The 27867-nt window shown below is 39.9% G+C and overlaps 1 protein-coding gene across 2 annotated transcripts in view; it reads right to left on the bottom strand.

The window, feature by feature from the left end:
- The window catches only part of AFAP1 (actin filament associated protein 1), a gene marked incomplete at both ends in the record, with an annotated part of 58471 nt that overhangs the window by 20598 nt on the left and 10006 nt on the right, over positions 1-27867 (bottom strand). For both annotated transcript variants that reach the window (XM_084266817.1, XM_084266818.1), the window contains 5 exons: positions 2294-2378; positions 3788-3880; positions 12240-12419; positions 15415-15626; positions 19927-20035. In XM_084266817.1, coding sequence (XP_084122943.1) covers positions 2294-2378; positions 3788-3880; positions 12240-12419; positions 15415-15626; positions 19927-20035 — 679 coding nt within the window. The remainder of the gene's footprint in view (positions 1-2293; positions 2379-3787; positions 3881-12239; positions 12420-15414; positions 15627-19926; positions 20036-27867) is intronic.

Genomic DNA, 27867 nt, shown 5'->3' with positions numbered 1-27867 from the left:
TGAAAAATACAATTAGGGTAGTTACTAATTGAGCTGCTCTAACTTTTCCCCCGACATATAAACTTCTTTTGCAACAGGGAACATTGAGTGGTTATAAACTTGTGTAAACTGAGGGGAAAAAGAGGAAAAAAATCCTCATATGTGAAGTAACTATATGAATTTATGAACCTGGAATGAAAATGCACAGAAAATAGAGAACCAGTTTGGGACTCGCAATGGGATGATTTATCATATTTAGTTTAATATTCAGAAATAATGGAACATTATTTACAATTATAACTGAAGCCAAGACTGTACAAATCTGTCACTTGCTGTATGTGATGCTGGGGGTGGGAAGCCAAGGAGCAAAGGTCTAATTCTCTCTTCCTAAGGGAATGGTGTCCACAACATGTGCTGAACTCTCTATACATGCAACAAGCATGTTTGCAGGAGGCAGGTCACACATCCCATCTGCTCTGCCTGAGGGAAAACCCAAAGGCAGCACCTGCCCACAGACGGGTTTCTGCCCTACACAGTAGCAGCCAGTGACCAGCTGTGCCTATTGAGTGGGGGGTGGGGGTAGATAAAAAGCACTGAAAAAAGCCATAGACTGAGAAAAACTCATCTCTCCCAGACAGTATCCCAAACAAACCCTTCTCAGGAGTGTGGACAGTGGAATAAAACCACTCCAGTGGTTTTTTTTTTTTTGGTTTTCTGTCCTATCTTCCCTTTACACTGCTGCTTTAATTTCCTGCAGTGCTGAGAGGCAGCAGAAGTCAGTCTTTCATGACTTAATCTTTTTGAGTCGAAAGAATATATTGATTGCCTGTCTGCCAATGATTTTTGTCACAAAAGCCTTTTCTTCTCATTTCCTTCCCCACAGCAAAATGAGCAGCTGGTTAAGAGCAGAGTAGAGGCTGGCTGATGGGTGATGGCTGGAGATGGCTGCTCTCTGAGCATCCCTGCCCACGTACTCCCTTAAGTGTTTCCTGTCCCTTGTTTAAAAAAAGCAGTGTAACTTCATCCAGAACCACTTAAAAGGGTGCCAGGGATATTTTAGCCACTTTGCAGTCACTGATGCCTTTTCTTATTACATATTGAAGGTCACCATTTTCAAAAGCAACTGCTATTTTTAATTAGCCTCCTCAAGATATCTCTACTGGATTTCCTGCAACACATGCTCAATCAGCATGCATCTTGTGGGGCACCTGAGCCACCAGGCAATTCTGGACATCTTGAACAACACAACTTTTCGGTCACAGATGTTTCTCAGTAGGTTTCAGAGGCTAAAACAATAGAGTGTTTTTTGAAAGCTTAGCAGAAGATTTTATAAGGTGAAATCCAGCACAGCTTCTAGAAACCACAAAAACTGACTTTGTTCTTTACTGTTGGGTATGTCAGAGATCTGTACAGAGGAAATGTTGGAAAGTGACCCAGGGTGAAGATAAAGGAAGTGAGTCAAAAGGCGAGACAGCGCTGGCACCAAGGCCAGTATTGACATTGTGCTCACTGCAGCTCACATTACCATTCAGCTTGACAGCTGCAGAAGAATGTCTTATCTAAATGATACCATTGCTTTATGGCAAGTTAACAATGTCACAGAATTTCTCCCCCTTTGGGAGCAAAGGAGGGGTGTGGGGAAAAGAGCATATAGGGGTTGTGTTTGTAAGATATAACTCCGACGAAATTCCCTCCGAGTTTGGGAGGTGCCTCTGTTAGCTACAACACACACATGGCTCCAAAGTAGTGTATGTAAAATTATATACATTTTAGTATGTTAAAGTAAATGATGATACATAACAGTTTACGTATCTGTGTATAAATACATATATATACATTGTATATATATGTATCTGTGTATAAATACTTATATATACATTGTATATATGTATAAATACATATATATATATAAAAAAATACTCAGGATTCTTTCCCTCTGGTGTTCAAGAATAGGTTTTCTTAGAAGCTATACACCCACTGTATACAGTTAGTTACTGTAAGTAACTATTGGTTGCCTATGGTTGTCGCCCAAGCTCTAAAAAGCTGTAATTTGAACACACAAAAGTCTAAGTCAAAATGCCTATATGCTGTTTCCTTATGTTAATGATATTATTTTTGGCTGCACGATAACACCACCAAATGCCTTCTGCTTTAAAGATTTCACTGTAGACATAATTCAGCTTTCAAGTTAAATTGAATGCTTAAAAAAAAAGTGTTAAAAACTTTACTACTTATTTTTGAACAACAAAAGCCAGGTATTTCACTACCAGATATGCATATAGTTTACACCAAGCACTCTGGATCTGAGACGTACCTTGTTCTTTCCCATTGCACACGGTAGTGACACCATTTTCCACAGCACCCTCCCCATCTGAGCTTGGCCTCTCAGATGACAACTTCTGCAGGGACAAAGACATTAGATGATATACATTGTTGGCAGCATTCACCAAAAAAGGTGTCAGGAGACAATCTAAAAGTCTGTTTGCTGTGAAATAAAACACACTTCATAGAACCAGAGAATGGTTTGGGTTGGAAGGGACTTATCAGAAAATAGTGCATTCCTACATGGCGCTTCAGTACTTTCAGTATCTGCAAAAAAGAGGCTTTTGAAATATTTTTTTAGCACTGATTATTCCGTAATGGTTGCATCCTAGATTTAGGATGACGGGGTAAAGAGCTTATGCCAGCAGTTTTAGTAGCCACATTACTGGTGAGAGGCAAAGCCATGAAGATGATGTCCAGATTATCACAACACAACATGAATGAGAAGTTCTGCTCTCCTTTTTCATGGCATACAGTTTAGAAAACAACTATTTTATGACACTGCCAGTTACTTTGTTAATACAGGTAATATTGCAGGTGTGTGCAAGCCTGCAAACACAAACACAACAGCTTTTGCCTTGTGAAATCAGGAGGTGTGAGCTGTCACAGAACATACTTTGCTTTTACTATTCCAGCTGCAATGCAACATAACTCTACAGTCTGCAGCATTCTTCCACAACAGGGGTAGAAGTTGCCATCAGAAATCTGGTGACAAAACCTTTGTCAGTGGGACTTTGGAGCAGGGTCTACAACGGGGTCAGCTTTCATGGATGCCTTAACAGAGCAGGGGCTTGGATCTGTGCTGGTAACATACTGATCGTTCCCTGCAGGGTTGTTCTCCTTCCTAATTCTTGCTCTCATTTCCTGCTGACTCAAGACTGCAGAGACAACCACATGTGAATAGCCAAGTTTCTGTGTTGAGGCATGAATGCTCGAAAGGGTCTGCCAAAACAGTGACGTCAGCATGCCCAGGGAGCTCTTCAAGGACTCAATTCTCAAAAATAAAAGACTTTCCCTTAAAACATTTTTTATAATCTTTAAATATTCTTTCCTGAGGGGCACAGCCCTGCTTGCCCTTTGCCTTTGACAGAAAGTGTCTCTGCATCACAGCACACATCTGAGACCAGCTTAGTCTGCACCCTACATGGCCAAAAGAGAAGCTGCTAATGGATCCAAGCCAGTCTGCTGATTGCTCATAATAAATGGACAGACGTGGCAGAAGTCTTAATTCTGCAGGATGTGTGCACGTATCCAAACAAAAATGACATGGGCCAATACTCTGAAACAGCAGCATGAGTCAGCACAGAGTTACTGAAGATTGCCCCAGAAGATGGCCTGACATGAAAAAGTTAATACATTAAATCCAGAACCCAAACTCTGCTTCAGCTTTGGGGCCTGAACATCCCCTAAACCACAGAGTGTTCAGCAGTGCCTCCAGAGCAGGCAATCACAAGGAGTCTTCCATTCAGCACGTGGGTAACATTACCTTTTCCAGCTCCGTCTTGTGCACTGGAGAACTAGACAAGGGCCCATCGGAGTCTACGGCTCCTGCACAGTTGCTGCACACATCTTTTATAACCTTAAGAGACAAGGCAAAACTTACTGATGATTCATAAAACACAAGCCAGAGAAATTATACAGGAATGTGAAGGGAGATGGGAAGGACAATCCCACAGTTATCTACTGGGCTGGCAGGTGTCAGGCAGGCTCACACTACACTGACTTCACGCTGCCTCCCGAAGTCATTTCACGTAGGACCTGGAGCAGACATAATGTCTAGAGGTGGAAGGTTTCAGTTTCTAGGCAAGCTAAGCTCCAAGGCTCTCCTGAGTAAAGAAACCAAGAGCCCTGCTGATTTCCACGGGCTAGTTTTGTAATACAAACTCAGTTGACACCACCAAACTAATTTAATTATGATGACGAAAAAGTGGGACCAGACCCAAGGTCCCGCATGTCAGACAAGAGTTTTGCATAATACACTACCCAGCTGCTTTTTCTTTTGCTATTAGAGAACTAATGAAGTGCTGATTGACTTACAGTTAATACTGTGCAGTGGTCTTTCGGGGTATTTTTGTATTATACTTGCACATTGACATACAGGTATAGGTCAAAGTAATTCCACTGTGTTCTCAGAAATGGGAATGGCTTTGAGTCTGCTTTAAAAAACTTTGAGAAAAATACAGAACTCAATCCATGGAGATTTTGATAGAATTTGAAGAACTTCAAAATCTGAAACTATATAACTGTAAAAATACACGATGAGCAAAGACATTTGATGACTCCCTATGGGCATAGTTAAGTTTTTTTCTCTCTCACAAGGTTACCATTTGCCCATTATCAGTCTGAAATAGTTTGTGCTGCTGAGAACAGGTCCCAACACTCCATCCAGACTCATGCCCAGAGGGTGCTGAGCTCCACATGCTGATTACAGCCATGCAGTCATGCAAGGATGGCAGAGCCAAATGAGCTAAGAAGGAAAGGTATCCTACTCTGCTGGAAGCATTACCACTTGACATGCAAACTTTCTCCTTTACACGTACATGAACATGTTTAGATATTCAGCTCCTCCCTTCACTCTGTTCACGGCAAGCCGTGCTGGCAGAGAGGAGGATCTGTCCTGACAACTCCCAGTTCCAGGGAGAAAAACAATTATCTAACTGTCAAAGTCCAGATTTCTTTAAAGGAGAGGAAAACCAAACCAGCAAATGATTGCTTTTCAATTTTGAACTGAACAATTTTGATGTGGAAATCAGCAAAGACCTAAAGATGGCACCAAACAATCCTTTCAAGGCACTAAAGTTCTGTATAAGGGTGAAGCTAAAGACACCATATGCTTATGGGCTTACAAATTCCTATTGCTACAACTCATGAGCACATCATAACTTACAGGCACAGTGCACCACCAAGAAAGAGCGTGCACAGATGGAAGACTCAGGAACAAAAGAAAGATTTAATCACTCAATGTCACATTAAAAAAAAAAAATCTAAGCAGAGTGGGGAAATGAACCTACACTTTTATTTCTGAGCTAGTATATTAAACCAATTCAGCATTCTTTCTTGGCTAAACTTCCCCAACTCTTCTCCCAGAAATCTAAAATCAGTATTTCATGACACTCAGTGTCCTTTGTAACAGAAGATTTAGATATGTCTGATGCAGAGCATTTGCACCTCAGGGTTAAATGTAGCCCTAAATTCCCCAAAATCATACGGTGTGGGGTTTTTTGGGTCAGTTTTCGGTTGTTTGTTTGGTTTTTTATATTTATTTTGGTTTGCGTTCTTGTGGGGTGTGTGTTGGTTTATGTTCAATTGCTGGTCCTCAGTACCTTGTAAATACACTGCTGCTATTCCTCCTAGAGAAATGTGACCATACAGTTTCTGGGAACATTCATTTCTGTCTCCTGCTTGACCCTGATTCAATGGCTCGTGTTTTCAGCATCTGCTTACACCACACAGTTAGTTAATTTTGGCAGAGGCGGAGAGTAATGAGAGTTACAGACAGAACAGAGGGAAATGATTTGGCAGCACTAACTGAATAGTATGTGCAAAGTCATGCACTCAAGTAAATCCGGTTCTTATCATACCTCACATATTTAAGGAGAAGCTAAAGTGTTTAATTGGATTGTAATTAAATTCTTATTTAAAACAAAATGACGCACTATCAAATGGAAGTTGCTGGCCAGACCTCAAGTAAATGCATATTCAAGGATCCAGTGCTTCAGTTGGGTTCAGGGGGTTCACTGGCAGAGGCTTGCTCGTTGCCTTCCATGTGTGATAGAATTGTGTGCAATGCACAGCATAAAACTCCTACTTCTCCAGCTCACCAGGATGAAATGCCTTTAATATATAATGCTTGCCTGGATGCACTCTCTATAATTACGTTTGCAGACAGCTGCCATTATAAATGAGGTTTTCACATGCTTATAGCTTTAACTCAAATTTTTAAGGATAAAACATTCCACCAGTGTTGCCAACTTGCATCATTTCAATCACAAGACTCGGCCTTTTTGTCAATTTTTTCTATGGAGTCTCCTGGAGTCATATGAAAACAAATCACTGTTTTCATTAAAAAATAGTTGTGAGTGAGAGAGAGTGGGGAAAGCAGGTCAGCAAACTTTTATCCATTGCAATGAAATGTGTGAAAAGATGAATAAATGTATCTCAGTGGTCCAACACTGGAAAGCAAATAAAAAGAATCCCCAAATGTGTTATTTTTAATAAAATGGCACAATCTGGAAGCCCGTACTGAGACCACTTTGCAGTGGCACATAGTCCATTAGTAGTTTACATTTTCCCACACATTAGAAAAGGGAAATCGCTCTTGTTTTCTCACCACAAATGCCTTTGTACATTACGTATACACACCCAGGGTGCTATGCCAGGAAAATCAAACTGAGATCAGGAACGGACTACATATTCAAATATTTAAAATACCCAAGCAGTGTAATCAGAAAATGGAAGAACTTTTCATCTTCCCTTGGGTAACACCAAAACTAAATAAATTTCAAATAATTTCTGCTATTCCATCACAAGAATTTTCAATACCACTATTACCATTACAACCTTGCACCTAGTCAACTGCAGAGCTGCCCCTTTCAAATGCAGACTTGGAAAAAAGCTTGGGCTGTCTGAACTGTATCATCACTGATTTTTGATACAGAGAGGCCTTGAATCCCCAGCTGGATCAGGATACACACCAGTGTATTGCACTGACTGTGGTGACACAAGGAATAGAGAGGAAGTATTTGCAGGTACGTAGCAGGACAGGTTCCCTGCCCCAAGCCATTGGCAGCGATGGGTGAAGTCACTGGAGTTCCTGCCACGTGGTGTGCCTGGAATATCTCTCTCTTGAAAACTATCTTACCACAAAAGCTAACTAGCACTTACTATAAAATCATTATACCCTCTGTCACCTACACATTTCTATAGTTATTCTAACTGATTTTAAATGGCACACCATGACTGGAGGCAAAATACCTTACATGCAAAGTCCTAAGAATGGAATTGGATTTTTCCAGCTACCTTCAGAGATCCAGGCTTCAGACCAAAAGCACAGGCTATGCAGGAAAAGCAGAAAGCCTGCTGCTTGCCAGCCAGACCCTGTCACACAGCAACAAATTTGGAGGAAAAGTACTAAATTTGTAGTTGGTTCCTTATAGTTGAGGTGTCTTTGGAACCCAATAAGGAATAAGACTGAGCCTTCCTGCACTCGAGGTGCATGCAGACCCCTCTCCTGGTGGTAATGTGGGATGAGGCTGTGCTCACCACAGGGGTGTCATCACAGCACCCCATCTTGGGTTTTGTTTTCATGAAACTCACAGGAGAATCTCACACTTCTAATGTGAGAGCTCTTAATGTGTGAGCTGAATGGTCAAGTTTGGAAGTGATTTGGGAGAAAGTGATGGCCTGACCACACATTTGCTTTACATCTGTATGCTGCCAGGTGAGAAACACACCCAGGCCCCCCATCCCCATTTACCCACGTTTCACAGACTTGGGAATTATTTGAAAAGGAATGGCAGAATCCCTGTCTCTTTTCTCTGCTGCTAAACTCTGAAGGCAGGAGTATGGTAAAGCTGGAATCTGCTTATGCACAACACAGCAGAGGGGAAAGGGTTTGGCTCCAGATGCAACTCAGTATTTCCCATTCCTGAAACACTGCTTTTTCAGTGCTGGAGGAGTACTGACCTTCTGGGACTTTTAGTCATTTTGGCATGACCAAATTCTCATTTTCTCTCCCTTTTGGACCCTTATGCACTACACACATTAGAATCATTCTCCTCCTCCTTGAGAGCACCAAAAATCTCTTGGCATTTTGCAGAAATGCCCCAAGGAGTTTACCTAGATCAATTAAAGGAAAAGCAGAAATTATTCACATTGTAGTCTACACTTTAAGTCTCAAAAAGAAACTTCCTTTACCTTCTATGCTTGAAAACACCATTCTCAAGCATCCCCTAGACTGAAAAGATTAAACTTTCTGCCTTATTGCAGTTTGCCTGAGCAAAGCAGGGATGAGATTCTAGCAGAAGAACAGCCAGCAAGGCTACCTTTACTGCTTGTATATCCCCTTAAAACCACTTTTCTGACATATTCAAGCATGACAATTCCTGTATCCTTTCCCTTGCATTATTGCCATAAAGTCTACTGCCATATATGGCCACTGGGTTGGGCAGAGCCCTGGGGAAAGAGGTGCTGGGTGTTTGGAAGGGCAGCTGCAGGCATTGGTGCTGCTGATTTAAATATTTCTCCGACCAGAGCTGCAGAGTGGGGGAATTCTATCTTGTGGTGAAAGCGAGAGATCAAGTCTCAGCCCTCCTGGGTTCTGCTCTGACATCTGCCACAGCTTGCATTTGTGATTTTAGCCAGGAACTTCAAGAAAACTTATCCCTGAGCAATAAGCAAACTACGATGTTTGTGTTTCTCTATTCACTGGTAGGGTTTTTGGTTGGGTTTTTTTTTTTTAAAATTTACATATCCATCTGCTTTTTTGAACTAATGCATTGTTTCCCATGGTGCCCATCACACAAACACACTGGTTCAGAGCCAGGGCAGGCTCCTCTGCCTTTACCAAAGCAGGCTGGCAGCAGTGCTGCAGGCTGGCCAAAGCTCTCACATTCAGCTCAGTCTGTCGTGCTCCAAATATCCCGACCTTGCCATGGTTTGTACCAAGGTATCTAAAACCATCTCTTTGAGACAACAGGGGTATAAATCCTGGGAGGTTTAATTTACTTTGCAAAGCCTTCATTGCTGGTGAGTAAAGAACCCAGCTTGACTGTCTTGGGACTCAGTATGTTCCTGAAGTTACTTACAAACTAACAAATGCTCGATGGAAAACACTTGCACAGACTATGCATCCCCAAACATGCTTTTCCCAGTCAGTTTTAACCTATGATCATTCAGCACTTGACTCTACTCAGCTATAAAATGGAGATAATAACCTCTTTGGGGAACATTACTTAAGCCAAGAAAGTAATGTTTGAAGTGATTTGAGATCTCTAGCTGGAAATTCCCATAGAAAGTAAAACCAGCCACACAATGTTTACAGTTAGCAGCTCAGTTTTGTACCGATTTAAACTGGTAATAGAAGAGCTCTGTCACTAGTTTATTCTTCAATATAACTCAGTCCACACTAAGACCAGAGCCCAGAAGGTACTTGACTCCCCTCAGCAAGCTCAGAGCAGTGGGAAAAAAAGATGTTTTCTAAGACTTTTACAAGACACAACATGAGAGATGGAAACTGTGTAGGACAACCTACGAGGCACGTTGCAGGGTCTTTGAATGAGTGGATACAATCACAACCTTGATTCTCTCTTCCCTTTAGGGCACAAGATACCTCTTATTACAAGAGGTTCAGAACTGACTGAACATGGAAAAAAAAAATGATAGACACAGAGATGTCTACTGATGCCTGAAAGATTCACTGCTCAATGACAGACCCACAAGGTAAGAGCTCACCACAACAGGCAGAATGTAAAATGAAGAACCAGTTAACCAAGGGTGCAAAGTCAACAAGGCCAAAATTGAAATCAAGGCCAGTACTCATGAATGATAGATTAGCTCTCATGAATGATAACTCAGAAATACATTTTTACAGGAGGCAAGGCTAAGAGGAAGAGGCGGCCTTGGGACCAGACATCATAACCATACCCTTCTACTAGTCTTCTACAAGAACCTACTTCAGAACTTAATTTCTTTGGCATCCATACATTTTTAATATTAAGAGCAGTTTTCTGTGGCCCAGTCCAAAGGTCCCCCACACGGAACACATTCCTCTCTATGAATGAAGCCACTAAACAAGCATCTTCTTGTAATGTCATGTTCTTAGTAGTCCTTTTATTTTTTAATGTAGCATTTCCCAGGAGTGGGATGCTGACAAATAAATGTGGTTTCAGCCAGTCTGTTGGATGTGCTGAGACAAATAGGCAGATTTAAGACCTTAGTTGACCACAGAAGCACACACAGATGCAGATACACCCAAGTGCACATGGAAAAAGCTCATGTTTGGGTCTGAGTGTGTAACTGCACACATTTTTTCATGCACATATTTGTGGGAACATTTTAGGACTCAAGTCTGGAAAATTCCATCACTTTACATTGCCCACCATATCACTATAATGATTTCATCTCTAGCCTGAATTTATACTACTTACACTCCTTGCCATGGAAGCTCTACAGGCTTTTTGGTGACATCAGCTATCTCTTTTTCATCAAGCATTTGTTAGCTGGTAAACCTGAAACTCCCTTTGTGGTTTCCAGTCTAGACTTCAATTTGCACCAGGTTTATCAGCTGGTTTTTTTGGTGTCATCTTTACAAAAAAAGTCTAAAATATTCTGCATTTATTTCACACTTGTCTTCCATTTTTTTTTTAATTACTTGCTTAAGTAAACAAAATTTATACTGATTACATATGGCTTGAAAAAAATTATCTGGTTTAGGTTTCATGGGATTATCTGTTCTCCAAAGCCATTTTGAAATTTTCAGGCTTTACTTTGCCACTTACAATTGAATTAATGAGAACCTGTTGTTCCTGACTGATAACCTAGCTCCACTGGTACTGTATTGGAACAGTACCTTTGACAGAGAGGGCCTGTTATGATTTTAAAATGTGGTTGCAGAGACCTTTGTCATTGTCAGTTTCTGAATCTGTGCATTTTATTAACTACAGAAATCACACATAGGGGAGAGCACACTGAGGAGGACCCTGTCCCTTGAGTAACAGGCAGAAAAAGCTCAAACCATGTCTCTCAAGACAAAGAAATGATCACTTTCTCAGTATAAGAATGTTCTAAACTAAGCCTAAGCTACAAACTAATCTAAGCTACAACCCCCCAAAAGGTATATTCAAATACTACAAAATAGGAAACTACAGATTAGTTTTCCATTTATTAAATCAGCCCACAGCAGAACACAAAGCTCTTAAACTGCACTTTATGTTTCCCTCTTCTGCAGAAAAAACCTCTCTGCCATGGGGAAATTCCTACATGTTTAATTCGATTGTGTGTGGAAACCCAGAATTTATTCTTAGAATAACAGAAGTACCATATAAGGTTAGATCAGCACACAGCATGGAGAATGCCTGAGGAGTCTTATGAATTTGGATTTTTACATGTATTCAGAAGGCTGGATTTCAAGGTTCTAAACCAAACCACTGAATCTGCCATGGTAGTTTCCCACACTACTTCCCTGACCTCCACATTTGAGACCGGCAAAGTCCAACATAAATACTAGTAATCTGGTCAGGATCTAAAACTGCAGCCCTTGCACTGGGATTTTCCACATTTGCAGACACTGAACAGAAAGGAGTGGAAGATGACAAAATTCCACTTCTCAGAAGTCTGCATTCCCAGAACAAACCATAACAGAAGATATCTTGCTAAACCAGGATTAGCAAACTGGAATCAACTTCTGGAAGCTGCAGGATTTTTCTCCATCCAGAGCAATTCAAACATGTACACCCTCAGAGAGCCTTCTTTTTAAGAAGGTGACTGTGATGTTGGTATGCCCTGATTTTGCAGGGAAGCCTACGACAGTTATGCATATATCAGACTCCCAAAAGCAGCCTGGGTGTCAGCCCCCTCCACCTGAGGGAATCTGAACCGTGAGCTCACCACCAGTGTGCCCCAACCATCAAAGGTTTCTGGAAAATGAGGTTCAGATGAAAATGGAAGGGAATTTGCCACCTCTCAATGCCCAATTATTTTGCAATTAGCAGTGAAAACCAGCAGCAGCATCTGTGTAATACTGAGCTGCTGGTTGCTCAAGGAGTTCCTAAAAGGCCTGAGTATCAAATTTGTTTTTCTACAGCCCCAAATTAGATGGATGCAAGTGGCCTGGATTTGCCTGAATGTTATTGTCTGTATCTCAGTTTTTAACAGCAACCAAACAGGCAATGGAAGCCCTTTGTGGGTGGAAGAGTTCCTGGTTAGAAATGCCCCCTTACCTTTAGCCACTGTTCTGCCTGCTCTTTGCTCTGTACTGCCAGAACCAGGGCATCCGCTCCTTGGTGAGAGATTTTCAGCTCATGCTTCTTCTTTTTGCTGTCTTTGGGAATATAGGTGATGCTGCAGTCATTCAGCAGCAGCTCCATTTGGGGCTGCTGGTCCTTGGAACTTTTGTAACACTAAATAAAAGCAAGAAAAATTCAGAAGTTAGATCTCACCTTTCTGAACCTTGGGGAAAATGCTGGGGGTTTAATTTTTAATATTTTTCATGCACCCCTTTGCCACAGACCACAGAGTTCAGCAAACACCAGCTTTGTATTTCTCCTCATCCCCTCTGTAAAGCAAAATTACTTCCAGACTGACATTAACAGACATCATTTACTGTACAGGTACAACATGTGGAGAGCATTAAGCTTCTCCGCATTATCCTTATGACTCAGCCTTGACCTTGACCAGGTAGGAAGAGGATGATTTAGCATATCTTTTCACACGTAGCAGCAAAATAAACTTGGACAGCTAGCAACTTTCAAGCCCAGATGCTCATGCTGCCCCACAACAACAGCCCAGCATATCAAGGCAAGCCTCCTCCAGTGCCCACACTGCAGCTACAAAGCTGCTGGCACATGCCCTGCTCTGCTGCTCTTCTTGAGATAAGTAAAAAAAATCATCATATTGTGGAAAATGGGCAAAGTCACAGGGCAGTAACACCTTTTAGCTATTTCAGTTTAATCAGTCACTGCACAAAATCACCTAACAGCTCCATGTTTGTTCACTCTTTAAGCTCTTGAATAAAACTAGATGACTTAACTGGTGTTTCTTCCCTCAGTCATAAGTGCTGTCAACAAACAGCCATTTCAGACTGGGTCATGGATCACCTGCTCTGTGTTTGAATTGCTGAGCTAAGGATTAAGGGTTTCACGTTACATCAATTGTCCTATACATCTTGTCCCTATTCCCATCTTCTAACACATCACTATTGTTGAAGTTCATCAAGCTGTCATTCAGTGCCACACTACACAACGTTTTATTGTCTATATGAGTGTCCAGTTACACTTATATAAATTGTGCTTTTACTCATACAAGTACGTACAAAGGCTAAAAAGGTATTTGATAATAAAAACCAACTCTTTACTATATGCATACATAGAATACTTAAGTATAATTGTGAGCAGAGAAAAGCACAAGAACCACATGTCTGGGGCAGTATTCATGTCATGATGCAACTGTCAGGAAGACAGTAGCTGTTAAAAAGCATGTTCTAAACATTACTAACTTAGGCTGAGCAGCCACTCTAAACCAGCCTCTGCAAATCACTCCCAACCCTCCTTGCCTCTCCTGTTATCTCAGAGTTATCTCAGAGTTTCTCTAGCTCGGTCACAGACGTTACGTTTGTAGCATTAAGAAAGAATATTAAGTTTTCAGGCTATGAAATCTTGAAAACATGCAACATCAGTAACTTCAAGAAGCAACAAACAGCATAGAATTCCCTTTATATTGATTGAATTATTTTTATTTAAAATTATAAATTACTAAAACTGAAGCATTTAGAAATTAAAGGACTTCAAGTAAAAAAAAATTTCTACTAAAAATTATTTCTAATGAATTATTCTAATTAAAATATTTTGAGTTTATAATGACAACTGCATTTATAACACAATCAACTACTAATCCCTAAGAACATATTTGTTTTACTTGCATATCACCTAAGTTGAACACCTAAGTCCTCCTTCAAACAATAAACCAACCTAGTGGAACTTGGACCTGACTCTTACTGTGATTTTTCTCTTCTTAATCTGCATTACAGAATTACTGAAAGACAATCCCTATAAGGGAGGAAAAAAAAAGCTTTTCAGACCACACATGTGGCTAAGGGAAATGACTATACAAAAAAAAGCAGTTTCTATACAGAATAACAAACATAATTGTAGAAGCAAAACTGTGTGACTCGAGAGAAAATCTGGGGATTTTTCCCCTCTTTCTTTCATTCTTTTCTTCAAGCTGTTAGCAGATGGTCTGAAAATTTTATGTGATCTTGGTATAGAGTGATGAAAATGTGGACTTAGCATAATGGCATTATAACAATATAATACAAAGCAAATCGGCATCAATAGAATTTTTTTACACTAAAATAGAGTAGGAGAGAAAAAAATCAAACCCTCAGTAACCACTGAAAACTGGCAAATGAATTCCAACTATATTTTCAGAAACCTTTTGCCCAGATCTCTCTGTTTCATGTCCTGTTGTTTCCCATAGCACCACAAGCATAAACATACTTGCTAAGTGAACACACCTAAGGTATGTGCTGAGAGAACGTAAGAATAATGAGGTTCCACAGAAAAATGTTCCATCACCTGTTAATCAGCTTTTGACATGTGGGATATTGCAGTAATTATTAGTTACATCATTAGTTACAACTGTTGGAAGCACCAGACAGGAAGCCATGGAGTGCCTAAGACCCCAACTCATTTATTACTGTAAGCATTAGTTTCTTATAATGACACAGAAACGAGTGTTTGCCTCAACTAGGCTTTTTTTTCCAGAAAACAAAGACGTCTATGAGCAGCTAATTTACTAACTTACAGAATCTTTTACTGGTGCCTCCAATCAGAAAGAAACATAACAGATACGCTTCAGGAACCAATACATCCACTTGTTTCTTTCCTTTCTATAATGCAGCTGTGCATCATGTGAATACTGCATCTGTAATTACTGCAGAACAGATGGCAAAGGTTTAGTTTCAAGTGTATACATTACCACAGCATATGCTGCCAAGTGAATTCACAGTCTAACAAGGGACTTTTCTCTCCAGTGGTCGGATCCAACAGTTCCTACACAAAGCTCCCTGTGAGATTTTTTTGGTCCACAGGGAATGAGAGATTGGATTTACAGTTTCAGCAATTTTTTTTTTTTCCAAATGAAATATGTTAGAAGCAAATAGGCCAGACTTTTTCCCAGTATTGGGGAACTGCCTAAGTTTAAGTGCAATAAAAATCAAAGTTCTAAGTGGCTAAAGGATATCCTTATAATTTCAGTGCTTTTCAGCTTCTTGGGTGCATCATGACCAAACTCTGCCAGCTGTCTGCAGAACATATTCCAAAATACAGATATCTTTAAAAATAAGTACATCATCTAAAAGGTACCAAGAAAACATGGATAGATAAAAATAAAAATTACCAGTAGTTTGTTTTCTTTGATAACACACAGTAGTTTGGTCCACTGCCCAAATCGTTTCTTTCTAAGGAGGAAGGCACAGATTTTGGCATCCTTCACCAGATCCATGGAGGCCTCCTCGGAAGGCCACTGATGTCTCATTTTCTTCCCCTTTCCATCCTCCTCCTCTTCATCGTAGGATTCGTAAGAACTGCTCATAGCATCTGAGTCATAGTCTTTAAGAAGAGCGAAACGGTGTGAAGTTAAAACATTTAGCAATGAACCATACTGAAACAACTGAATATCTCCACAGGATTCACTTTAAGGCTTTTGAAAGTCAGCCATGAAGAAATTACTGTTCCAGTGCTTAGTAATATCAACACATTAAGTTAATTGAATAAGAGATGCTGCTCCATTATGAAATTTTATGTAAGACCCACACCGATACCTTGGGAATTTTAACTGAGCTGGTAATAAATAGTTAGAATTTATGTAGTTTTTTATTATCCTCGAAGTATTACTTAGCAGATACTTCCACCTTTTGTGATCCTTTTAAAGAGAAGCATCTTCATCTTGTCCAACTGCATAACACAAAATGCAGGCTCATAAATGTCAATATTAGTACTGTATATTAAGAAACAAACACTGAATCTGACAAAGGTGACCAGAATAAATTAAAGGGCACTCTCTACCTTTTGTAACATTTCATACCATTCTCAAATACAGCACCTGCACCAATACAATTAACACTGAATAGACATTGCTGTTCCTTGAACTATGGATTTTGATGGAGCCAAAGGTATTCTGCAAAAAAGTCTTCTTACCTTAGCTTAAACAGTTTAATCCTGTTTTAAGTTCAGCAATGTAATGGCAAGTTTGCTTTTTAATTAAACAAGCTTTTGTTCAGGTCATTCATTTTCAACAACGCAATCAGATGCAGTCAACTGTTTCAACAATGCAGTCCTCTCAACTACAAAACTGATCTGCCACTATCAGAGAACCCTCTCTTCCACCATCTATACAGGTTTATGTGGGCAGAAGAGTAAAGCTACTCAGACAATAATACCCAAAGGCATGCCAGCTATCCACTGACACATGCTCCTATGGAGAAGACATAAGTATATTGGATAGTTGAAATTTCATCCAAATATTTCATACACTTTATTTTACTTTTAGGCCAGAAGGTGGAAGAAAAATCTCTCATTTGCCTTAGCTAGGTATTTAGAACACACTTTGGTTGTGGGCAGGAGATCTGGGACAACTAGAAACCAGTTCCTCCCTATGTGCAGACTCAGAATGGCATTTACCCAGAACTCACATCTCTGTATCCAAACCAGATATACTGATTGTGTACAAAATAGCTCATCTTCATTCCAAAGTGAAATGAAAATACAATTTCACGCATTTGAAACTTTCTCTTTTTTTTTGTAATTTAATAGAATTGCCATCTTTTGGTAAGTTCTGGGACAAGGTGCTTGGTTTGGGGCAGCTCCATATGGGCCAGTGATAAATGCCTCAGATGATAAATTCAATTAATTGTAGGAAGTGCTGACTGAGACTTCAAAGTAGAGATTGAAATTCTGCACATTAAATATCATATAGGTACTTCCTATGTGGCTCACAAGCAGTCCAACTGCAGACTATGGTTTGCAGTAAGTTGTATGATCAGCAGAGGGACTATAGGAGGATGAAAGCCAACAGGAGCTTCGGAGGCTGACATTTCTGGACTCCCATCCTCTCACAGACTAACGGGATCTCTGGGGACCTGTTACCATATCCTGCCCATGAACTGTTCCTCATGATTCTCTTCCCCCTGGGTTGTGGGATTCTTGTCCAGAAGAATTTGCTGTGACTCACACTAGGAAGGATGACCACCCGGAGTACTCCTGTCATCCAAGCTGAAACCTCTGCTGCTCTTTGCCACATCCTGCTTCTATTCCTTGTATCTCCAACCTGCTGCATCATAACCAAAATGAGGTTTTCAAGCTCAGGACAAAAACTTGCTTCAGTTCATGCTGTAAAGTGACTAACATAAGGAGCATAGGCAGTCTACTACCTCTGCATAATAAATTTAGTAGATATTTGGAAAGTTATGCAGAGAAATTGAGCATGTATGTACAATTTCAAAGGAGTCCAAAGCAGTATTACCTCCAACTAATATGCACTGTGAACACAATTTTTCCTATTTAAAAATTGTGGATACTGAGTAAAGGTAAGTTGTGGAAAGGCTACTAGTGACTACATCCTGTTGTCTCCTACTGTCTCATCACAACAGGTAATGGAACAGGCTTGAAAGTAAACTGTCAACAGGTAAGACCTGAAAACTTCTTGTGTGTATGTTCAAGTCACACACTCTGAGTCTTGGAGTGGAGAAGGGGCAAGAGAAAGGACAGACATACAAAACACTTCAAAAAAGTGAAAAGTACCTCTCCAAAACAAAGCTAATTTATTAAATCTACTAAAGTCTCAGAGAGTGAGATTCACCGATACAACACGTCCCAGTGCTGCTGATCTACCTTTCCTTGCATATTCTGCATTTTCTGATTATTCTAGCTTCTTTTGATATTGGCTTTTCACACTTCATCAATATTTTCCACTGTTCAGGAGTGAAAATCACAGTGGACTTTCACATTATTTGTAACAGCATATCCCAAAGATTAGCCTACAATGGTTTAGGCATATTGTACAGAATAGTAGCTTTTAATAAAGAGAAAGAGAGGTATCAGACAAGACCCAGACAGGCTTGTTTTCATCTAAATGCAACTCTTGATTTACAAATAGATTACAGGGACTTGGAGAGGTTGTGGATATTACATTTTCATGATCTATATCCTCCAATTTTCTGCTGCTCCTGTTCACCCTTATAGTTAGGACACATGGTAGGTAAGCCTTCTAGTTACTAATGGCAATACAGAAATACTCCATAGGGATATTTACTTCAGATAATGATATCTATCCCAACAATTGTTCAACAGTTTATTCTTGCATTTCTTACACTTCAATCACTTCTTCATTATGGTCTTCAAATCAAACAGTCTGAACAGCTAACGTTACATCTTTGGTTAATACACTGCTTTGTGTTTTAATTACCACAGACACTGGAGTTAGTGGAAGTTTTGGTTGAGTGTATATTATTACTAATGCCATGTTGAATTTAAAAGCCACTTTATTACTGATAAAGAGCATAATACTTTTAACATAAAAGAGGTGATAAGGAGTTCAGGACATAAGAAAATATAGCAAAACCACAGTGAGTGAGATTATGTGTTGCAGTAACAAAAATATAAATGTCTTGATATATGATTAAATTATGGAATTATTAATGATCCCTAAATATTTTATGGATTTAGATGGTTAAGTAACATGAGAAATCAGTCTCATATTTTGTCTGGTTTTCACTAGGCCATCCTTTAGTGGTGCTATTAATACTTGTTCTAGTAATATTTTTCTGCCTGACTATGGCTCTTGTTTAATGACAAAACACAAATCAGCATTTCACTGGATTTCATGGTGTAGCAGGACCACCCTGAAGCATTTTAGGGAGGATAAGGAGTGATTTTACCGATCTGCTTCATTTGCTTTATATACGAAACTCTTTCTTACCTTGAATTTCTCAGGTAAATTAAGATAACCTCAGTTTGTGCAGTGTACAAAGGAATAATTAATATCCTAAGGTGGTACTTATGTGTTTTAAGAACAAAGATATTTTATGTATTTGTTCTGGTTCAAATAATGAAAATGGCTATGAAATGGGGGAAGATATGCCTTTAATCTTTGGTCCAGAGAAAACAGTGATTAATGTTAACTCAGCCATACACAACTAAGAAATTACCTCAGCCAAGAAAAAAGCAGTAGAAAGGAAAAACTCTCCAGCTTTTTGGTACATATTGGCCAGTTGACTGCCCTTGTGTAAATGCTTGTGGCAGTCATTTCATCAGCTCATCAGAGTGCTCTCTGCACAGCTCCACTTAAGTGCACAGGTCTTTGGAGAAGTACTTGGATGTCAGAAAGAGCATTTGTGTGCTGCAGATGGACGTTCTGGTGGTGGCTTTTCTTTTTACTTGTCTACTTTAGCAAGTAATTCAGTGCAGTAGAGGCATTGCAGATCAGCATCAGTTTGTGAAACCTCTACATTTACAGTGTCAGCAGTTTAGAAGGGTTTGCTCTGGATGATACTTAACTCCAGACCCCGTGTCCAACGCCCCCACCATGTTCATGGTTCAAAGATGTCCAAACAACTGCTTTGGACACTCAACTCAGTCTCCAATAGAAGCTGAAACATGTTTATGTGCACCTAACTTGGGCTGCAAGTATAGTTTTCTCAAGGAGCCTGGTTTGTGCACACCAAAACACTTCTGCAAACTAAACCTATGCCTGGCCAGTGAGAATAACCAGAACCCGTCCCAGATGGTCAAAGCCACGCTTACAGCACATCATCACAGCATTAGTAAACGTGTAGGTGCTGAATACTAAAAAAGCTGAAGGCCACTGGAACTACCAATTGCTCAGAAACTGGTCTACATGCATTTTACTCACTGGAAGTGATGTACTCGGGAGCCTTTCCAGGACTAAGTGGCACTGCCTCTTCATAATAGCCTTCAGGAAGGGAAGATGTTGGTAATGGTGGAGGCCCATTATCTGGTGGCTAAAAAGAAAAAAAAGAGGAAAAAAGAACATCTATAACTCATTATAAGGAAGTAGAACCTGCTTGTGTGTACTCAGAGTACTTTGGAGATACAGACACAGTACAATCTTACTTGCCATTGTTAAGGATGTCAAAATCAAAACAGGCAGATTAGAAGTCCTTTCTACAGCTGTATAAAGCAGTAAATATGTTGAAAATATATTTCTCAATATAAGAACTAGAAAATTAAAAGTCTATGTAGAAAAGTGATTTCTGTGCACAGACCACTTTACAGCGTGATTTATTTATTATTTTACATCTAAAATGATTCCAATTAAAGCAGCCAATAACAGTTTGATCGTTTGCTGTTCAGAGTGTTTAGAAAAGCTGAGTAGCAGTTCAGAAAAGTTAAATAGCCTGGGCTGGCAAAGATAAAGGACAGGTAATTTAAAATACATAATGAAAATATGATCTACTTTTTAATGGCAAATAAATTCTTAACATAGATATCAGTTTTTAAAATGCTTTTTCTATGTAGTGAAAACTGAGCTACAACCAAGGAAAAGTTTGGAACATCAAGCAATTATTATATGATAAAATAAATATTTCAAATACCAAGTTGAATTCTGAAATGCTTCTTTTCTAAATATAAACCTGTTTTAAATTTACAACTGACCAACTGCTGGTATGTTGATAGAGTAACAAAGTAAATTTAGCAGTCTGTGACTTCTTCCATATGACTTTACTCTTCTGTGTCCTTAACAAGTACCAAAACAACTGTATTTTATAGAACTCATTCATACTTGTTGCAGGTTTTTAGTTCCATGTTTTTATATTGGAGAAAACCCTGAAGTCTTTTTCCAACACCAGTGGTTTATTGTCTGATTACAGAAACACAACTTGTAAGTCTAATCTCTTTGGTAACATTTATTTCAATGGGTATTTTTCTGTTTTCATGTAATGAGAGAGTTGTAACAGTGCTTGCCCAGGAACCATCCACCAACGAACGGAGATAAGTAAGAAACTGGTCAGGGTGGACAGTGCTCATGGTCTGATATGGACACTTCTAGAGTGTCCTAAAGTGGCCTGAAGAATCTAACAGAGGTGTAGAGCCTTCTTCCACCACATAATATCAATGAAGTCACAGTGACTAGATTCCTCTTTTGCTATGGACCTAAAGTTACCCAGGAGTAAGCTGAGCTTTAACAGCATGTGGCATTGGCAGCAATTAAATTTCTTCTGTGGGGGCTTTCAGGGCTGGATTCATCTTTGCAGATTTCGGAGTTGGACATCTCTCAGTTCTTAACATCAGCGAGATGAGTCCCACCCTTTACGTGTTCTGTAGTTAAATTCCTACTGGAGTAGATGATTCCACCTTGCAGGTGAGTGCTTGTGTATTCTCAGTTTGCAAGAAGCTGGGGAATAAACCCACCCTTGAGTTCATTCAACAGTGACTTTCCTTCGTGCACTGAGCAAAATCAGAAACTTCCTTACAAACAGTGAACCAATTCATGACTGAACACAGAAATTCTTGGTGAGATTGAGATTTACACTAATATGACTTCTATATCAACTAATATGGCCAATTTTATGTCACACTCAGTTACAGATAAAAAAATGGCAATTACCTTTATCTACAATGTGAACCAAATGAGTTTCCTAACAGACCAGTTTTACTAGAGATATAATCCATCGAAAAATAAAAATAATGAAAAAATACAACTTTAAGCAGAGTTTCCCTGTGATTCTGCTGAAAAAAACCCCAAATTTCAAATCTGCACATCAACACAACACAAGCACGTCTTACCAGGTGAGTTGCTGCTGCACCGCAAGTGCAAGGGACACCAAAACATACTACATGTCCATAAATACCGTAAATGCAACAGCACATTATGAGTTTTGCCCTACACACCTGCACATGTCACCTCTGTGTGGACCCTGAACTGTTAGATGCACTAGGGGAAAGTGCCTTCAAGGAGTCTGCATCTTCTCCTGTTGTGCAGGTGGGCAGAACTTTGCTGAAGTGAGTAAGGGTCAAAGTTTGTTCCTCGGGCAGTATAGATTCATACCGCCCCTTTCATCAGGTAGATATAGTAATATCTTGGTCTAGCCTTAAACTATTTTCCCTGTCAGGTGTATATACAATATATGAAATTCCTTTCATTATTAAATGTAATTCACCCAGGAAATACCCATCCTGAGAGTCATTCCAATTTTGACTTGACACAGCACCAAGGTTTCAAAGCCATCTTTTATCCAGAGACAAATAATAGGTTCCAATATAGATTGGGGGGAGGGGGTGGGGGAAATCCTTGTTTTTAGACAAAATGTTATTCAGAAAGAAAGAAAAAAAAGGAAATGAAACACAAATGGTGCTTGTCTGAATTCGACCCTTCCGGAGCACCAGTTACTTCATACAGCTGGGGCGGGCTGGGCCCAGCAGCCAATGTCAACACAGATGGAATCCATTGCTGAATTCACCAGGCCCTCCTTTCTGAACTGCATCTGCAGTGCTTGCCACAACAAAGTTGAAAACAATTACTAAAAAGGTCTTTTTATTGAAAAAAAAAATTAAATAAATTAGGTGAAACAGAAAACACCCAACATTAAGTGCTTTCTGATTAAAGAAAGGCTGCTTTAGTAACGAAGGAAAATCCAACTGATTAAATGCACAATAAAAACACGTCGCTCAAATCTGTACCATAAACAGCTACACCTTTTGGGAGCTATGGAGCATGCAAGTGTTTGAGCATCAAGAAATGTAACAAGTCTATCTGAGCAGTCTGATATTACTTACGAGCATTTACCCTGTTTTACTGGTGTTAGTTGTATGGTTTAATTCTTTCAGCTGGAGGAATATTGATCTTCTCAACTATGCACTAAAATAACTCTTGATTCAATAATTTCTCATCAGTTTACCTGGAAAATAAAAAGGCCATAAACCCCACAAAACTATTTATATATTCTATGAAAGGAGTAATGTAAAAAATGCCAAAACATGTGTAGTTTGAGTGGTATCAGGAGGAAAAACCTGGCAACTGACAAAGAAGGCATTAGCACAAATTTCTACTACTTTTTTTTTTTGTTTTTTTTAAGACAACATGCCACAGGGAAGAAAACAAGGGAACGCTGCCTTTCAAGACAAATAACCTCTCTCAATCACAGGAATAAGAAATGAGTTAGAAAAAAAAAATCACCATTCTTTTTATCTCACTGGAGGAAACGGAGCAAAGATGAGTGAGATACTGTTGCCCAGAATAATACTAGTAATATTGAAACAATTCTGATAAAGGTGTTTGTCAGGTGCTGGGGTTGGGACCAAATGAGAAATGATTTACTTGAAACCAAGAAGCAGACAGGGTGACTGAGACCTCTGAAGACATTAAAGACTGGATTTTGCACAGGATGCTGAACTCCAGTTTACATAAGGGATTGTTGAGAGAAAGAATTAAAAAAAAAAACCAATCTCCAGGTAATAAGCAGTATATACCTGGATAGTAAATTTCATTATTCTACTGGACTCTATGACATAAACAAACTTAGTAGAAATACTAATTTTACAGCACACTATGTTCTTCTACTACTTGCTGTGCCGTGTTCTACAGACCACAAATCAACTTGTTCTTTCTTCATCCTAGGAGATAAAATACTTTATTTCCCTTTTCTGTCCAAGGGTACTTACCAAGAAAGGTAGGAAGTGTTTTTTTTCTAAGGCTAGTCCAGTGGATATCTACTGGCAATAAGTATGTGGTGTGAAAAGCAGCATGAAATACGGAGGAAAATAAATGTCATGATGCAGGGACCTGAGGATATAAGATGACTTTACACCCCAATGAAGAGTTATGCTATACAGGAAGGAGAAAGAATCACCTCCTTTTATGCAATTATTTAGGATGCAGAGACTTCCAGTGGAAAGCAGTGACTCTCTCAGAGGCACAGACTGTCAGCACAAGGACTGCCAGCAGCTCAAGGGCCACGCTCGCACGTGTGTTACTAGATCAACCACCAGTTCCGATCCAGCCAGACTATGGAGCCAGCTGCTGCATAACCCCTCAACACTTAAAAGTAGCAACATGAGACTAGGAAAGTGGTCACAAACTGGTGATGCATAATGAAGCTATTCAGAAGCCAGCAGGCAAACGTGGGCTGTCAAGAAGAAACTTTGACACAGGCACATGCCATTTGCTTTGGAGCAAGCTTAGACCTGACCTCTGCACAACCTCATGGCATCAGCCTGGAAGAGGAAACACACTTAGGATCCCTTTCCCTACATGTCCAGAAAGCAAAGTAAAACAACAAACTGCACACCAACACAGCTGGCAAAACTGCTGACAGTAGATTTCAAGCAGGCTCCCTCATACCACTGTAAAGGCTGGAAATTTGGCACTAGTACCTGCCACACCTTGGTAGGAAAGCCTTCATCCGAACTAAGAATCACTAAGGCACTAAAAAGAAATCATGTATTGTCAACTGTCAATAACCTGGATGGACCTTGGACAAATGCAATGACTATATAAGATGTTGAGACTATATTGAGCTGTACAGGAGTAAAATACCAGCCTGAGTGTAGACAAGCAGAAGCTGAAAAGAATTCTCCACTTGATCTCAGCTCTGCTTTCCAAGGTTTTTAATTAAGTTACTAATTTCTCAGCTTGTTACCTGGACCCTACAAGACTGGGAGCCAAATAGTGTGAACAAAGTCTTATGAGCACATCTGACAAAAGACTGTAAAACAGACAGCCAGACACCAAACTCAGCTATGTGGTACAGAGTAATCCTGTCAGTCCCACCACAAGGTGCATGACAGGCTGTTGGTATAGTCTCACCCAAGCACTTACACCACACGCCTCTAGGACACCAGTGATACAATGAGAAAAACAAGAGATTGCCCAAGAAATCAGCAGCCAGAGTCAGACATGATGGGAGGTCCAGCAACCTCCAGCAATCCTATGAAGAGCTGAACTGGTAACCCACCAGCTCCTACTGCAGTGCTGGATACATGAGGGCAAGAGGAAATGGTAGCAGAAGTGACTACCAGGGTGGAGGATGAATGTTAACACAAGCTAACCTATTTTTGCAGGGTTTTAAGACAGCAAAAGAAGGCACATGCTTTACATGCTGTCCTCCAGGGAGTGGAGGTACATCTGACACAGCCTAAGTGTGTCTGCTGGTGCAGGGGTGAATGCCTAATTCAAAGGTATCTCTGGAAAAGTGCTTAGTATGTAGTGTACAGTGACTATGAAGAGATTGCAGTCTCAGAAAGCACAGACTGATGATGGGAAAGGGATCTGAACAGACTTGCTCACATTTAAAGAATGAATCAGGGCGTACTATGGCTCCACAGTTTGATCTGAAGACTGTCTGGAAAGCCTTTACACAGGAACCTCACTAGGAACTGAATCATGGTTTCACAAATTACAGCACTCCTTAGATGACCTGATAACCCCTTTGCCTAAGCAACAGGAAGGTAAAGATGGCAATGAGGAGGATCAAATGGAAACAGTAAGAAACCAACAGTATATCACCTGAGCAGAGAATCCAGTTCTCACATCTCTCTGGTGGCAATGTCAGCCTGCAGCAGAACCCAGGTATAAGCTCATGTCTCAGTTCTTGCCATTGTATTTAATTAACATTTGAAATATTAAATAAAACTGAAAAAACTGGAACACAGGATGCACCACTGAAAGGACAGAGAGCTGGAAGGAGTTACACCCAAACTCAATGGAAGATGAGAATGGAAATAAACTCCAGACTCCACATATGTAGCAGAAGATCTAAGGAAGTAATTCAAAAGTGGAAAAGGATGAGCCAGAAACAAACCTGTGGTATTTCTGTATCATTCAGATTTTATAATAAAAGACTACTTATTGCACATCCAGTTGGAAGCATCACTCACACAAAACATTAGAGTTGACTCATATCAAGCAAAGGTTCTGGGTGTAGCAAGAAGAGAAATGGGCTTTAATTAATGATGGGGAACACTTTTATGCATGTTACATGAGAAAGATTATTCTGAATTTTAAGCAGTGAGGCCCTCAGTCATGAGGTGGTTAGTGTAGCTGTGTTCAAAGACGTGTCTCTATCCCCTAGCCAAGACAAAATCACTGTCTTATTCCAGGAATTAATAAGCTCATCCAGGTACATAATGTGATGTGACAGTGCCAACAAGACAAGGCAATACAGAGAGGGAAGTGTGGGCAACACCATTTCCACCAGAACAACATTCTCTAGGGGGCTGAGCACTGCAACTAACAAAAGCAAGAACACTTTGGTACTTGCTGGCCTAATTCCTTAGCCATGTGTTGGTTCACAGCACACTAATGAGCATGTTTAGGAAAACAAATAGGCTGGTCCCTAACTAACAGCACAGGAAGGGTGGTTTTCAGACAGGTATAGCATAGAAACAAGAAACCAAAGTCCTGAGGCCAGGAGTGCAAACAGGTCACGCTGGCACTTCAGACATGAAAGAAACTTTGAAACAGGGTGCACTGTTATAGAAGTATGTTGTAAATCAACTGAGAAAGAAATTAAGTAAGACTTTTCTGTGATACCACTTGCAAATGTAAAATAAATCATCAACAATTAGGCCCCAGCTCCACGCAGGGGAAATGGGAATGGCAAGTACAGTGTCCTGCAAGACACGAGCAACAAAAAAAGAACCTGCAAACACTTCTGTCCTTAATTCTTACACAATCATGTACAATAAACAAAAGTAAGACTCTTCTGTTCTGGTCACTTGTCACCAAACTGAAGTATCAACCTAGAGCAAGTGTGTAGGAGAAATATTGGTACGGGAACTAGCTCAACAGAATTAGTACAGCTCAAAATGCAACTGACAGAGCTTTATCATCCACAGTGGAGTGCAATGCAACCTGAGAAGAATGGGATTGTGATTTCAAAGGATAGCTGAGGCACAGGTAAGGAAAAAAAAAGCTGCTTCGACACAAGGACAAAGGCTGACAATGAACACTGGGATGGTAGAGCAGCCATTCAAATTGAAATAGTGGATTAAAGAAACCTAAGTGCTAGATTTTGGTATCTTTCTGAAAGGGTTAATATTTTATTATTGCCTGCCCTGAGTGACTGCACTGAATAACCAAAGAGGCCCTTTCAGTTATTCCTTCATTACAGAAGAACTTGTTGGGATTTGCTCAAACTAAAGCTATTAGACAGCTCTGGCTGAAACAACTGTATTTTTGTTGAATTTATTTTTGTGGCTTTTAAAAATTTTCTCCAAGCATAAAAACTCCCAGGCTAGTGCTATTTTCTATGAAGAAGAGAGAATAGCAACTGACTTTCAGTGTTCAAAGAAAAAGAAAGATAAAATAAAGATTCCAAAGTACCCACCTGGCACATGAACCCACTGCTTTTGTTATGGCACTAGACTGCCCATCTTAAAAGAAACTTTAAGGCTGGCACTTTTTAAGTTATTGCTCAAAGAATGATTAATGAAAATGGTGATGAATCACCTTAAAAACTCTTTTGATTTCAGGATGATTTTTTTCTTCTCCAAGGACACTGTCTCCTTTCAGCATTTTCTAATAAATATCCAAGAGTATACCTGACAGGCAGCCAGATAAAGGGAGGCTGTCAAATTGCTTCTCCACAATAGGAAACCCATTTATATGAAACACTCCTACAGAGTGACTGTGTACATTGCAAGAAAGGGTTGGAGGAAGATGACCTATCCTTTTGATTTATATCTACAGGGGTTCTGGCATCTTGCTGGACACTTGTTGCGGTTAAATAATTATTGAATCGTCGACATTCCAAGAAAAATAAAACATATACTCAATTTTACTGTGAAAATCATGCAAAATAGCAAAGTGTGCTGTTTGTATTTGATTTTGTTG

This window comes from Gallinula chloropus (assembly GCF_964237585.1).
Source record: "Gallinula chloropus genome assembly, chromosome: 7".
Taxonomy (NCBI): domain Eukaryota; kingdom Metazoa; phylum Chordata; class Aves; order Gruiformes; family Rallidae; genus Gallinula; species Gallinula chloropus.
The sequence above is the reverse complement of the archived record's forward strand: the minus strand, read 5'-3'. Positions and strand labels throughout refer to the sequence as shown.